The sequence below is a fragment of the Ambystoma mexicanum genome, chromosome 1q (genome assembly GCF_040938575.1).
Source record: "Ambystoma mexicanum isolate Mex_15411 chromosome 1q, UKY_AmexF1_1, whole genome shotgun sequence".
NCBI classification, from domain to species: domain Eukaryota; kingdom Metazoa; phylum Chordata; class Amphibia; order Caudata; family Ambystomatidae; genus Ambystoma; species Ambystoma mexicanum.
The window spans coordinates 524,900,935-524,913,160 of NC_090922.1; the positions used below are offsets into that span (position 1 = coordinate 524,900,935).

General features: G+C 45.2%; 1 protein-coding gene across 5 annotated transcripts in view; it reads right to left on the reverse strand.

The window, feature by feature from the left end:
- The window catches only part of GRIK5 (glutamate ionotropic receptor kainate type subunit 5), a 1,788,232-nt gene that overhangs the window by 1,192,587 nt on the left and 583,419 nt on the right, over positions 1-12,226 (reverse strand). For all 5 annotated transcript variants that reach the window (XM_069640936.1, XM_069640937.1, XM_069640938.1 and 2 more), the window contains exon 2: positions 2,151-2,194. Coding sequence is in view for 2 of the 5 variants with exons in the window: in XM_069640935.1 (XP_069497036.1) it covers positions 2,151-2,194 (44 nt within the window). In the remaining 3 variants the exon portion in view is untranslated. The remainder of the gene's footprint in view (positions 1-2,150; positions 2,195-12,226) is intronic.

A 12,226-nucleotide genomic window follows, 5' to 3' on the forward strand; every position in this document is an offset into this window, starting at 1 on the left:
CCTACTAGAACACTCTCCAAGCCCACATCAGGACCATTGACTCACATGCAGCCTTCCCCAAAGCCATCAAACCTAGACTGTTTGTCTAAAATCCCATCCCACATCGTACGAGTTACCCTGCGTGTAACTTCCTCCTTAGCCTAACTATGATCTCATGAATGGACTTTCCTTTAGGATTTTGTATGTTATCTCTATTCCTGTCTATGCTACTTTATCTTTGCTCTGTAACCAATCGTACTGTAACCAGGCATTATGTATTCAAGGTCCATATGCGGGCTGCTTCCTGTAACCCTCAAGCAAGTCTTCTTAAGTTACCTTATAGCGCCTCAATGCCTACGGACTGCAGTGCGCTTTTCAAATCCAAAATAAATAAATAAGTACAGGATCCTGAAATAAATAAGTACAGGATCTTGACAATTACCTTTAAATGCAGACAAAGCAGTGTGTCACACTATCTGCAGAACGTCATTACCGAAAAAACATGTGGTCGAGAATTAAGATCTTCCGGTCAGAATTTACTCACAATTCCTAGGAGTAGAACCTCAAAGGCCGAGAAAGGCATCTTCCAATTTGCTGCCCCAAAACTCTGGAATCAACTTCAACTCTCATTAAGATTCCAAAGCTCTCCGGAGATTTTCAAGAAAGATCTGAAAACAATATCTATTCGCATAAATTTCACTGACCGCTTTGCTAGAAACCATTATGGTGAGATTACTTACCTCTGTAGATGCTATGTTATGTTTTGTATCCTGTTTGTTTTATTGTTAGCGCTTTCATACCCAAGGGTCCACAGTGCGCTATATAAATGATGCAAAGTAAAAGTAAAGTAAAGTATATGTACAGTGCCAATTTTGTAAGAACCCCCAAGCCCTCTGCAACTTCTCGCCGGGGGCATTGAGCACTGCCCCACTGGGTTCTTACAATAGGTGGCCAGTAAGAAACAAGCTCCAGCGCGCCAGCCACACCTTCCTGGTGCTCCAACCCCCACTTCCTCGAACTAAACGTTCTGTACTTGTTTTCCACAACCCCTTAATGTGTATCTTGGCAATGCATAAGGCATTTGTGAATGGTGCAGGAATCCCCTGCTGTAATTCCACACCAGACTTTCTGCACACGGTTCCAGCATCAGGCAGGTACTCCTCATTTACTGCTGCCATCATCATTCGGACCTCCATGTACCCCCATGATTCCAACAGATAGCACCCTTATTCCGGTATGACGTCCTTTCATCGACACCTGTTTTTATGATGGGTGTTTTTACGAAGAGCTTTTGCCAAAAAAAAACTCCTCTGAGTTTTTGGGTGGGTGGGAAAAGGCATATAAAGGGTTGGGAGGTCATGAATATAAAAAGAGGTAGAGGACGGGGGTTTGGGAGGGAACCACCCAGAAATATTTAAAAACATGTTCGATGAGTTTTTTCAGCAAAATCTCTTCATCAAAACACCCGTCGTGAAAACAGGTGTTGATGAAATGACATAGAACCCTTTTTCCCTGGACGTAGAAAAAGCATGAGCCAACAGATTAATACCGGTCACCATTTCTGATCTCCGCCGCACACCTGCATGCATGGCAGGAATGACATCATGACATTGATGCATGCTGGGAAACGCATTGGAACAGAGGTGGATCGCAGCTTCCGCTTCCTTTCACAGCATGCATGTGGCAACTCCTCGATCCCGCTTTATCACATGTGGAAATGGATCAGCATCACTGCCAGTCACGCAACAGAACAGACGCGCCACCATTCATCGTCCCGGCATTCTGGCCAGGCTCATGAGGAGGAGCCAGTCCATGTCCAAGCCCTTGGACCAAATATTGCTAAAATAGTTCCACCTTTAACAATGCTGCAGACTCACACATGCATACTGGATAACTGTATGAGCTCAGTGAACACAAGCCTTCTGAACGCCTTTATACAATAATACCAACATGTACTTACTGGTTAACTTTATGAGTCAAGAACCTGCAAGTATACATAGGACAACCTTTTGATTTGCCTGCTTAGACATACACATGTGTCATCTTAATGAGATGAGTAGCCACGTATAAATGCTGGGCATTTTCACAAGTGCAGTACATTCATGCATAGCTAACAGCTTTAATGAGCTGTGTTCACACATATTTAATAGATCTCCAAGGCAAGTACTTACAATTAGATATCCTGCGGAGTGGCACCATAAGCAGCCAAGGAAACCTAGAAGAAGAGGGAGAACAAAGGTGAGGCACAGGGGACGTAGCTACAGAGGCATAAAGAACAACTCAAAAGCAAGAGCAAGCAATGCAGAGGGACTAGACAGAAGGGGGTAACCCCCAAAAGCTCAGTACCAATTCACAGGCAGACCCGGTAGTGTTTTTGGAGTACATCACTCAAGCCATAAAAAGAGCGGTCTAATAATGGGATAGCATGCACAATCGAGAGTGTGCAATGCTTCCACCAGAATGTGGTTGCAGGTTATGCTCCACGCCCATATAGCTGGGCACATTCTCTGGGTACAATGGAAAGAAAGGTTCATGTGATGGATCAGAGGATCAAGCGCTCAAACATCCAGCCCACAACCTAGACAGACTGAAGAGCATAGGGCATTGAGTCCACACGCGAGACCTTAGAAGACGACAGATGAACATGTCATCCCCCTACATAATCAACAGGATACCTGTGACAGCTTTAATGTCATGTGCTTTGTATAATCCCGCCATTGTCCTGGAACACTGACAGAATAAGCTTCAAAACCTAAAGATAAAGGGTGGGATGGATGAAAATGGTCCTTCTGGGAGCGCAGAGTAAAAGGTTCATTGGGAGAGTGTAATCCTTTTTCTGTGTGTCTCTGGGGAGAGTATAATCCTTCTATGTGTGTCTTTGGAGAGAGTGCAATACTTCTATGTGTGTCTCCAGGAGAGTGTAATCCTTCTATGTGTGTCTCTGGGGAGAGTGTAATCCTTCTCTGTGTGTCTCCCGAGTGAGTGTAATACTTCTATGTATTCCTCCAGGGAGAGTGTAATCCTTTTATGTTTGTCTCTGGGGAGAGTGCAATTATTTTATGTGTGTCTCTGGGGAGAGTGCAATACTTTAATGTGTGTCTCTGGGGAGAGTGTAATCCTTTTATGTGTGTCTCCAGGGAGAGTGTAATCCTTCTATATATGTCCCCGGGGAGAGTTTAATCCTTCTATGTATGTCTCTGGGGAGAGTGTAATCCTTCTATGTGTGTCTCCCGGGAGAGAGTAATCTTTCTATGTATCTCTCTGGGAGAGTGTAATCCTACTATGAATGTCTCCAGGGATAACGTAATCCTTCTTTGTGTGTCTCCAGGGGCAGTACATTCTTTTTATGTGTGTCTTTCGGGAGATTGTAATCCTTCTATGAATGTCTCTGAGCAGAGTGTAATCCTTATGTATGTCTCCGGGGAGAGTGTAATCCTTATGCATGTCTCCGGGGAGAGTGTAATCCTTCTATGTGTGTCTCCGGGGAGAGTGTAATCCTTATGTATGTCTCCGGGGAGAGTGTAATCCTTATGTGTGTCTCCCGGGAGAGAGTAATCTTTCTATGTATGGCTCTGGGAGAGTGTGATCCTTCTATGATTATCTCAGTGGAGAATGTAATCCTTCAATGTATGTCTCCGAGGAGAGTATAATCCTTCTATCAATGTCTCCAGAGAGAGTGTAATCCTTCTATGTCTTTCTTCGGGGCGAGTGTAATCCTTCTTTGTATGTGTCCAGGGACAGTACATTCTTTTTATGTGTGTCTCTGGGGAGAGTGAAATCCTTCTATGTATGTCCCCAGGGAGAGTGTAATCCTTCTATGTTCGTCCCCGGGGAGAGAGTAATCCTTTTATCTGTGTCTCCGGGGAGAGAGTAATCCTTCTATCTGTATCTCCGGGGAGAGAGTAATCCTTCTATCTGTGTCTCTGGCGAGAGAGAGTAATCCTTCTATCTGTGTCTCCGGAGAGAGAGTAATCGTTCTATCTGTGTCTCCGGGGAGAGAGTAATCCTTCTATGTGTGTCTCCGGGGGGAGAGAGTAATCCTTCTATCTGTGTCTCCGGAGAGAGAGTAATCCTTCTATCTGTGTCTCCAGGGAGAGAGTAATCCTTCTATGTGTGTCTCCGGGGAGAGAGTAATCCTTCTATGTGTGTCTCCGGGGAGAGAGTAATCCTTCTATCTGTGTCTCCGGAGAGAGAGTAATCCTTCTATGTATGTCCCCAGGGAGAGTGTAATCCTTCTATGTTCGTCTCCGGGGAGAGAGTAATCCTTCTATCTGTGTCTCCGGGGAGAGAGTAATCCTTCTATCCGTGTCTCTGGGGAGAGAGTAATCCTTCTATGTGTGTCTCCGGGGAGAGAGTAATCCTTCTATCTGTGTCTCCGGAGAGAGAGAGTAATCCTTCTATCTGTGTCTCCGGGGAGAGAGTAATCCTTCTATCTGTGTCTCTGGGGAGAGAGTAATCCTTCTATCTGTGTCTCCGGAGAGAGAGTAATCCTTCTATCTGTGTCTCTGGGGAGAGAGTAATCCTTCTATGTGTGTCTCCGGGGAGAGAGTAATCCTTCTATCTGTGTGTCTGGGGAGAGAGTAATCCTTCTATGTGTGTCTACGGAGAGAGTGTAATCCTTCTATGTATGTTTTAGAGATCCTCCATAGGCAAAAGCCATACACAGTAACTTAAGGCCCAGAATGTTAAGCATCTGGCTGCCCAGTTCTTCTGTGTTTACCTGTCGCTGCTTGGTCTATGGAGCTGCCTTCTATGGACAAGGTGGGATTCTAGAGAAGAGGCAAGGGGAAGGTCTGGCCTGGAAGACATAGGGCCTCATTACAGGTTTGCCAGTATCCCAGCAGTAATACCGCCGGGATGCTGGCCACAGGTAATACCGTTACAGGCACGTATCTGCCAGTAATACCAGCAGATTGCAAGTGCTGGTGTTCACGGCAAGTCCCCATTTCCATGGGGAGATTGTGCTGCAATTACTGGCAATGGTATTACTGTGCTGGTAATACAGGCATGTTTTTGCTGGTAGGGTTCAGATTTACCTCCAGCTTGCAGCTGGAGGTAAATCTATCACCCCTACCGGCAAAGTTGTAGTTGGCTGGTCTGGTAAAAGTGCTGGTAAACATTATTTCTGGCACTTTTACTGTGTTCCGGCCAACTCTCAATGAGGGCCATAAAGAGTTCTTTTCCTCTCAGCCAGAGCTAATGTGGATGACAGGAGACAAGAAAAAGGGCTCTTGATTGCTGAAATGTACTCATGTGGTGACGGAGACACGGGCATTGTGCGTCATTATATGCACTCTTCTCATTGGTGTTTTGAGGTGCCTCCTTCCACAGAGGAATGCTAGCTCTACACAGGGCCTATGCCACGGATGAGGCAGCCGCAGCAGGGACAAGAATGTGACGCCCTGCCTGGTCAGCTCATGCCTTCATCCTTACAAGGTCACACAATGAGCATCCCAATTGTGGCTGGTACTTGTAACACCTGTTTCTCATCCTGAGACCACCGTCCCTGTATACTATGCTATACAACGCACAGATTAGAGTTATGTGATTACACACAGGAAAACCAAGATGTTCCACAGTTGAACCAAGAAAATCTACATTTCTTTGTATTGTTGTCCCATTCGAAGGTCCTAGTGACGCTTCCTATTCCAAACAGGGGCAGGGCTCCATAACCTGCCTGCCGGCAAGAGCAGCTTCCGTTCACAAACCGGATCTGGCCTAACTCATTGCTACGCAGGAGGCGGATTGCAGGAGCCTAAGCTCTGCAGGCCAATTTCTCATTTCAGCCTGGGAAGTAGAGGCAGGTACTCCTCAAAGGCTTTTACCATAGGGGTCCCCAAGGCCAGCAGAGTCATAGACAGGGGGGGGCAGGGCCTGATGAGGGGGCAAGCCCACCCAAAATTTGTAAATTGCCACTCAGCAGGACTGTGTGGGCATTTACAGATGTTAATGTTACTGCGATGGCCCAGGGGTGGACGGGAATCCAAAAGAGGCCCTGAAATAGTTTGCAAAGGGGCCTCATATTAAACATTTTGAGCAATCCCAACCCGTTTCCGATGAGAACATTTGGAAATGCTTACACAAAAGAGGCCCAGGCTGTAGAGCCTACTGGGAAATCTCCAGAGTTCCCTGTAGGCCAGTCCACCCATAGGTGAGCCCAACTACTTTAGCTTCAGGCTCCACTTGTTAGAAAATCCTGGCTTTGCCTCTGAAGTCCAGTCTTCTAGAGCCAAATCCACTCACTATGTTCAAGATACCGAAACAACATATACTTGAACACATTGAATCTGAATGGGAATTCGATTTATGCATATGTGGCTTTTTAGCAAATGTTGTCTATTCTGATCTCACATTTCAGGTAGAAGGGTTTGCCCATACGTTTTCAAAGCCACCATAACATTGGAGTGTTTGTTTTAGTTCTCTCCCTGCGCATGTGTGAGGAGCAGGGTGGCAAGGGGGTCTGTAGAAAACATCAGCAAAGTCAGGGTGGGATTGTAAAGGCTTGAAAAAAAGTCCACCTGAAATGTGAAAGTACAATACGCCGTTTAACCTAAGCCTTAGCACCACCCAATAGCCATCACTAGAAGTTCACCTCCAGTTCAGAGCCACATAAGCAATGCTTTGTGGGTATGCAAATTAGCACAAGATCTGCCACATGTCCCATAACTGTCATAAGTAACTGGAACAAGATGCTGCACCTCTTCATTCTTTCTAATTCAGTGCTTCGATATATAAAAAAAAGCTCTCAAACTGTACTTTGCTGAGCAACAGAACAACCTCGAACCGATCTATGCACTCCTTGACTTTCCTGAGGCACTGCTGGTGTATACCGTGCACCCAGACCTATCATCTCCCAGGATGCACCTTTCTGAGCTCTAGAATTCCTGGAACTGGAATCGACACTTTCTAACCTCTGCAATGCTATGATGTTGGATACCTTGCAGCCAGTAAATCTGTCTCCAAAGAGGCGCAGTCCTCATCTCCTGGGAGACATGGATCTAGAAACTGTCCCCTTTGACCTGCATGATGCTGTGATGACGCATGCCAGACTGGCAGGAATGTGCATTGGGATAGGCTACTGAAGAATTGGGACTGAATATGTATTTCTCAACCGACTTGATGATGTGATGCTGGATAGAATCACTCAGAAAATGGAACTCTTAAGATGCATTGTTCAGATCAAATAGAAACTAAAAAGCAGACATGTACTCTTCAAAAACTGTCCATAGGCAGTCTGGGACAGTAGCCAGTAAGGCCAAGCCTGTCACCCTGACCTACAGGCTGGCTTATTAAGGAGAACTTAAGTTACAGGTATTGCATTGTCTCAAGGGAACTCGGTGCTGGTTCACTCAGGGAGTCTGGTGGTTTTTTCATTCATGTTTTGAGCCGCCCACTACACCACGGTTCTGCAACCATTGGCTCTTCAGCTGAGTGAATTATTTATGGATTGTGGGAGTCATAGTCCAGAACTTCACAGATGCGCAGGATTCAGACCCCTGCCCTACACCCTTTGCGTATGGAAAGGGTTTGCCTGCAGTCCTACCAAGTGTGCTCTAGGATTGGGTGTGCCTCATTTATATTTCTTTTCATTGATACTGAATGCAGCGAATGTTGCTTCTGCGACCTTTAATGCCTGGCATCTGCTTACTAAGGTCAGGTTACCAGATGATTCCATGCTATAGACACAGCACTATCCCAGTGCTGGGATTTCATTAGCACATTAATGCGTTCTGGGAGTTGTAGTGTGGCTAATAATTTGACACGGCAGCTGATATGAGCCAAGAGCAAAGCCCCCACTGTAATACTGGGGTCCAGTGACGCCTCCAGAGATATCTTGCCACCCTATTCTAGTCGATATGCCAATGCAACCCTGGCACTCTTTTTGTGTTCTCCCATTTTGGCCTGGGGCTCTCCTTAACCCAGTGGTTGAATTTGTGTTTCTCATCACAATGCCATCTCGATTCCCAGTGCAGCACCTCAGATGCCTCCCTTCCTGTTCAGAGCTCCTGAAGTGTGATTCTGCTGTGGGTACGCCTGGGAATTCCCTCTATGCCTCATGTGTGGTACCGGCGCGGTGCCCCTGTGATATCCTTCTCTTAGCTAGGTTCAGCTTGTACTCTACATTCCCGGTCTGTTTTCGTTCAGTCTATTTGCTTAGTCCCTAGTCCTGGTCTCCTTTAAGTTTTCTTACTGTGTTCTATGTACTTTAGTGACCCTCTATTCAGCGATGGGTTGTTTCTCTGTCGCGGTAGGGAGCTTGCTTGTTCAGCAGTTAATAGTTATGTTTCTGTGTAATGTTCTATCAACTAGAACCCGTAAGGAGTTGCCTCTGTTAATAAAGGCTCCGGCGACTCTGCTAATTAATCTGGACTATTTGGAGGTGCTCTAAACACTGTCTATGAGCCAAAACAATTGGCATGGGGAGTTAATGCACGAGAGAGACGGGCTGTAATGAGGGGCACAAAGCATGCGGATGTTGTTTGGCTTTTTACCTACCTATCGATTGCCCATAAACGTGTTAGTGCCTATGGCAATTCTGCCAACGACATGTCCCTCCCTGTCAACTCCCACCCCCTATCCCAGAGATCTCTTGGATCTGGCTCAGTGCATTTAAGTGGTGGTAATCGTTTATTTTAAAGTGTACTTCTGAAAAGTAATGGCTTAGTTGCATCTGTAAAGAAGTTCCAGGTCCAATACAAATGTCTCAATCAAGTGTGCCTTGTGACAAATTGCCCCCTGAACCTTGTGAGGCAAGAGAGGTGAGCCCATTGCTCAAAACCCTCTCTAGGGTTCGAGGCAAGTAGGACCTCACCGGGAGAGACTCCCCTACACCTACAAATGTAATTGCATACAAGGGACTACCTGTTACGCCTAAGAATGTGACATCCTTATCTTGGGCTGAAAGCAATGCAAGAATAAACCCAATGATATGAGAAAAAGGAAATGTCTCTTTAATGCGAGACACATATTTAACTCAACTGTGAGAGGAAGCTGATGTGCAGGGAAGCCCATGACTTGTGGATAGAGAGCGAGAAAGAGTGTGAGGACGTGACGGCAGAGAACCGGCATGTGCAGCTGCAGGAAGAGTCTCTGGTCAACTGAGAGAGAAGCTAGCAACCCAACGGCAGTATGACCACGAGCTGGACGTGGTGGGCAGGATGCCCCAAGAACAACACCGATGCCACCATTGAAGGAAGCAATGCTCACTTCCAACCAGAAGCACCAGTGCAGAGCAGACGTCCGACGCAGGCCTGAGAGAGAGAACATTCCGGGGTTAGAGCTGAACCCAGCCATGGGCCCCTATCAAGTAAGTGGTACCTGGGGAAACATGAGAAGTGGGAAGCCTGCCGGATATTGCTATCCCTCTGAAATGTTATGGGATGGGAGTTGAAGACAAATAACGAGTGACCGAGAGAGGGTAGAGACTTATTATATGAAGCTGTCACCTCGTCCCAGTTCAAAGGACGAGTTGTCAAGTGCACAACAAAGTCAAGTAAGAAGTGAAAAGCATAGAAGAGAGGGGCACGTGTTGTATAACCAATAAGCAATGAGATACTCAACCCAGAGTTGAAAAGCCTAGAAGAGAGGTGCTTAATCAATATGGCTGGGATATAACCAGTCAGATCAGAGACATTAGAAGATGGATGATAATAGAGGCTTAGAAAGGGGCATAGGAAAACTCCAATCAAGTACTCCCGGAGGGAAGGCCTGGAAAGAAACTATAAATAATAATCTACATATTAAGAAAGGTCATCATGAAGGGCATTCTAAAAATGAGACCACTGAAAGCACGAGAAAGAAAAGTGTTCTTGAGAAGCTACATGAGTTGATCAGAGAGACTATCTGTTCTACCAAGAGGGTATATAATTCAAGGCAATATTGAATGAACTGGAGGAGAGACCAGGCAATGGCCACTCATTCCCTTGGTCTGTTTAAGTTAGTTAACATTAGTGGCAGAGCCAGATAGGATACTTTGGAGAGAGGACATATTTTCTTTTGACTTTATTACAATGGACAAGCACCTTTAGTTTCTTTAGATAGGTAGGGTACTCCCTTTAGTGATAGGGAAAGTTAGGCTGTCTACTTATAATTTTCTTTAAAACGAATTGAATCATGTCTTCCAAAGGTCTGACTGCTTCTTCCAACCTGCCACAGCCTTCGGCCACATATGTGTAAGCAATATGTGCACCTTGTACCTTACATTGCAGCAAATCCTGTTAAAAACAAACATTGACAAAGCCAACAGTTTTGGCTCTTTTCTAGACATTAGATGGGCATTTGCCGGCCAATGACATCATATGCCCAGGAACTTACACCATTTGCTGGCTGTTGAAAACTGCTGCCCAAGTAGTACCATTATGGCAGTTCCTGGCATGTGAATATTCCATGCTTTTGGTCCCTGCAGTATTAGTTAGAGACATCATTTCACCAAAATGCCAGAGGTAGCGGAAGTGTAATTGCATGACCCTTGAACTCTGATGACATCACAGGAAGTGATGTAATTTGACTCCCAATCCGAAATGACATCACAGGAAGAGATGGAACACGACCTTTTACCCCTTGACAACAGGAAGTGGCATTACATAGCATTGTTCCTAAGCACACTATGAAAAATATGGTTACAATATCACTGTAACGTGATAAACATTTCATACAAGAATGGATCACCATATATATCGGCACATTAAAGCATGCTTTAACTGCAACTTGAGAAAATCAAAATACATAGGCCCTCATTACAACTCAGGCGGTGGACCATGGTGCTATTAGCACCATGGTCCATGCCGGATTCCGCCATGGTGGATGGCGGAATTACCGCCCCATTCCAAGGTGAGTGGGGCGGTAATTCCCCATTCACCATTTGCCCTTCCCTATTCCCATTTTTGCCCCATAGGGCATAATGGGGATGGGGAAGGCGCTAATTACGGCACTGTAAATTACGATGCCGTAATTAGCACCAAGGTCGCTTAGCGCCTTGGACTTTAACGCCTGCAAAAAGCAGGCGTTAAAGTGTGAATCAGGCGTTAAGGGTTAACGGCGCCGACGGCGCCGTTAAACCCTTAACACCTGACTTGTAATGAGGGCCATAGTCCGAAATGGAAATGCTTTTTGGTGTATTTTGTCTGCATTGTGAATTTGAGGTGTTTAAGAACAGACTAAATCAGCGACTAACCCCCGAAGTGTACCCGAAATAAACCTTTAATGAGTCTAGCAATTATTGTATAGAATTCCAGAAAGACAAATTATTTGTTATTCCTATTCTTTCTTATTTAGGGTCACTGCTCAAAGTGTTACACTTGTGGAACCCCCTGTTTTGTGTAAGAAGCCTGAACAAGAAAGCCAGCCACTCTAGAAACAAAGAGCCACATGGCATTGGCCAATGCCCAGGAGCTTCCATTTGTAAATAAAAACAAAAAAAATACAAAATGAAAACTTTTCTTTTTTAAGGGTAGCAAGGAAGGCCAGAGGGGTAGCAAGGGAGACCTCAGGCGTCAGATGTGTGACCCCTGGTGACCCCTACATGACATCCCTGACATTAGTCCTGCATCTCTGTTAGTATTTTCTATTCCAGGTGTTGTCATCTGCATATTAGACACACAGATACTACCCTTATGTGACTCTAGCTGTCCCACTCTGCACCCACCCAATATAGTCACTAAAGGACCACTGTGCCTTGCAGGCTCTGGTATTACGCTTGCTTTGTGAGAGAGATTTTTTTTAACCTTGGACGTTTCTTTTGGACTTTACTTTCCTCCCTATAGAGTTGATTTACTTTTATCTATTCTTTCTTTTCTTAAGATTTTTGTAATGTGCATTTAAAGTTTTAACGAATTGATGCAATAAAAAATAAAAAAATTAAAATAACTAATAAAAAAAAATATGCTTGCTTCTCGGGGGTGCAAGTTCCTTTTCACCAGGTTTCCTATCTCCAAATGATGAAGATATCTCGAGTGGGTTAGTAACCTTCACTTGTGGAGTGTGGTTCTCAGCCACCGGCCGAGAAAGGTCTCTCTACACCACTCATTCCACAGTGAGGCCTGGCCCAGACAGCGGGACATGGCACGTTTTCTTATAGTATAATTACTGGCATTATGCACAAAGCAAACATGAGTATATTTTTATATGGGGATACTGGAATATATAGGGGCATCCAGTGTGAAAGGGTTTTTATACTGACCTATAGTGTGAGCACAGGCATCATGGAAATGTGTTGAGAAATGCTCCTGTGAACTGTTGTTCAATTGCA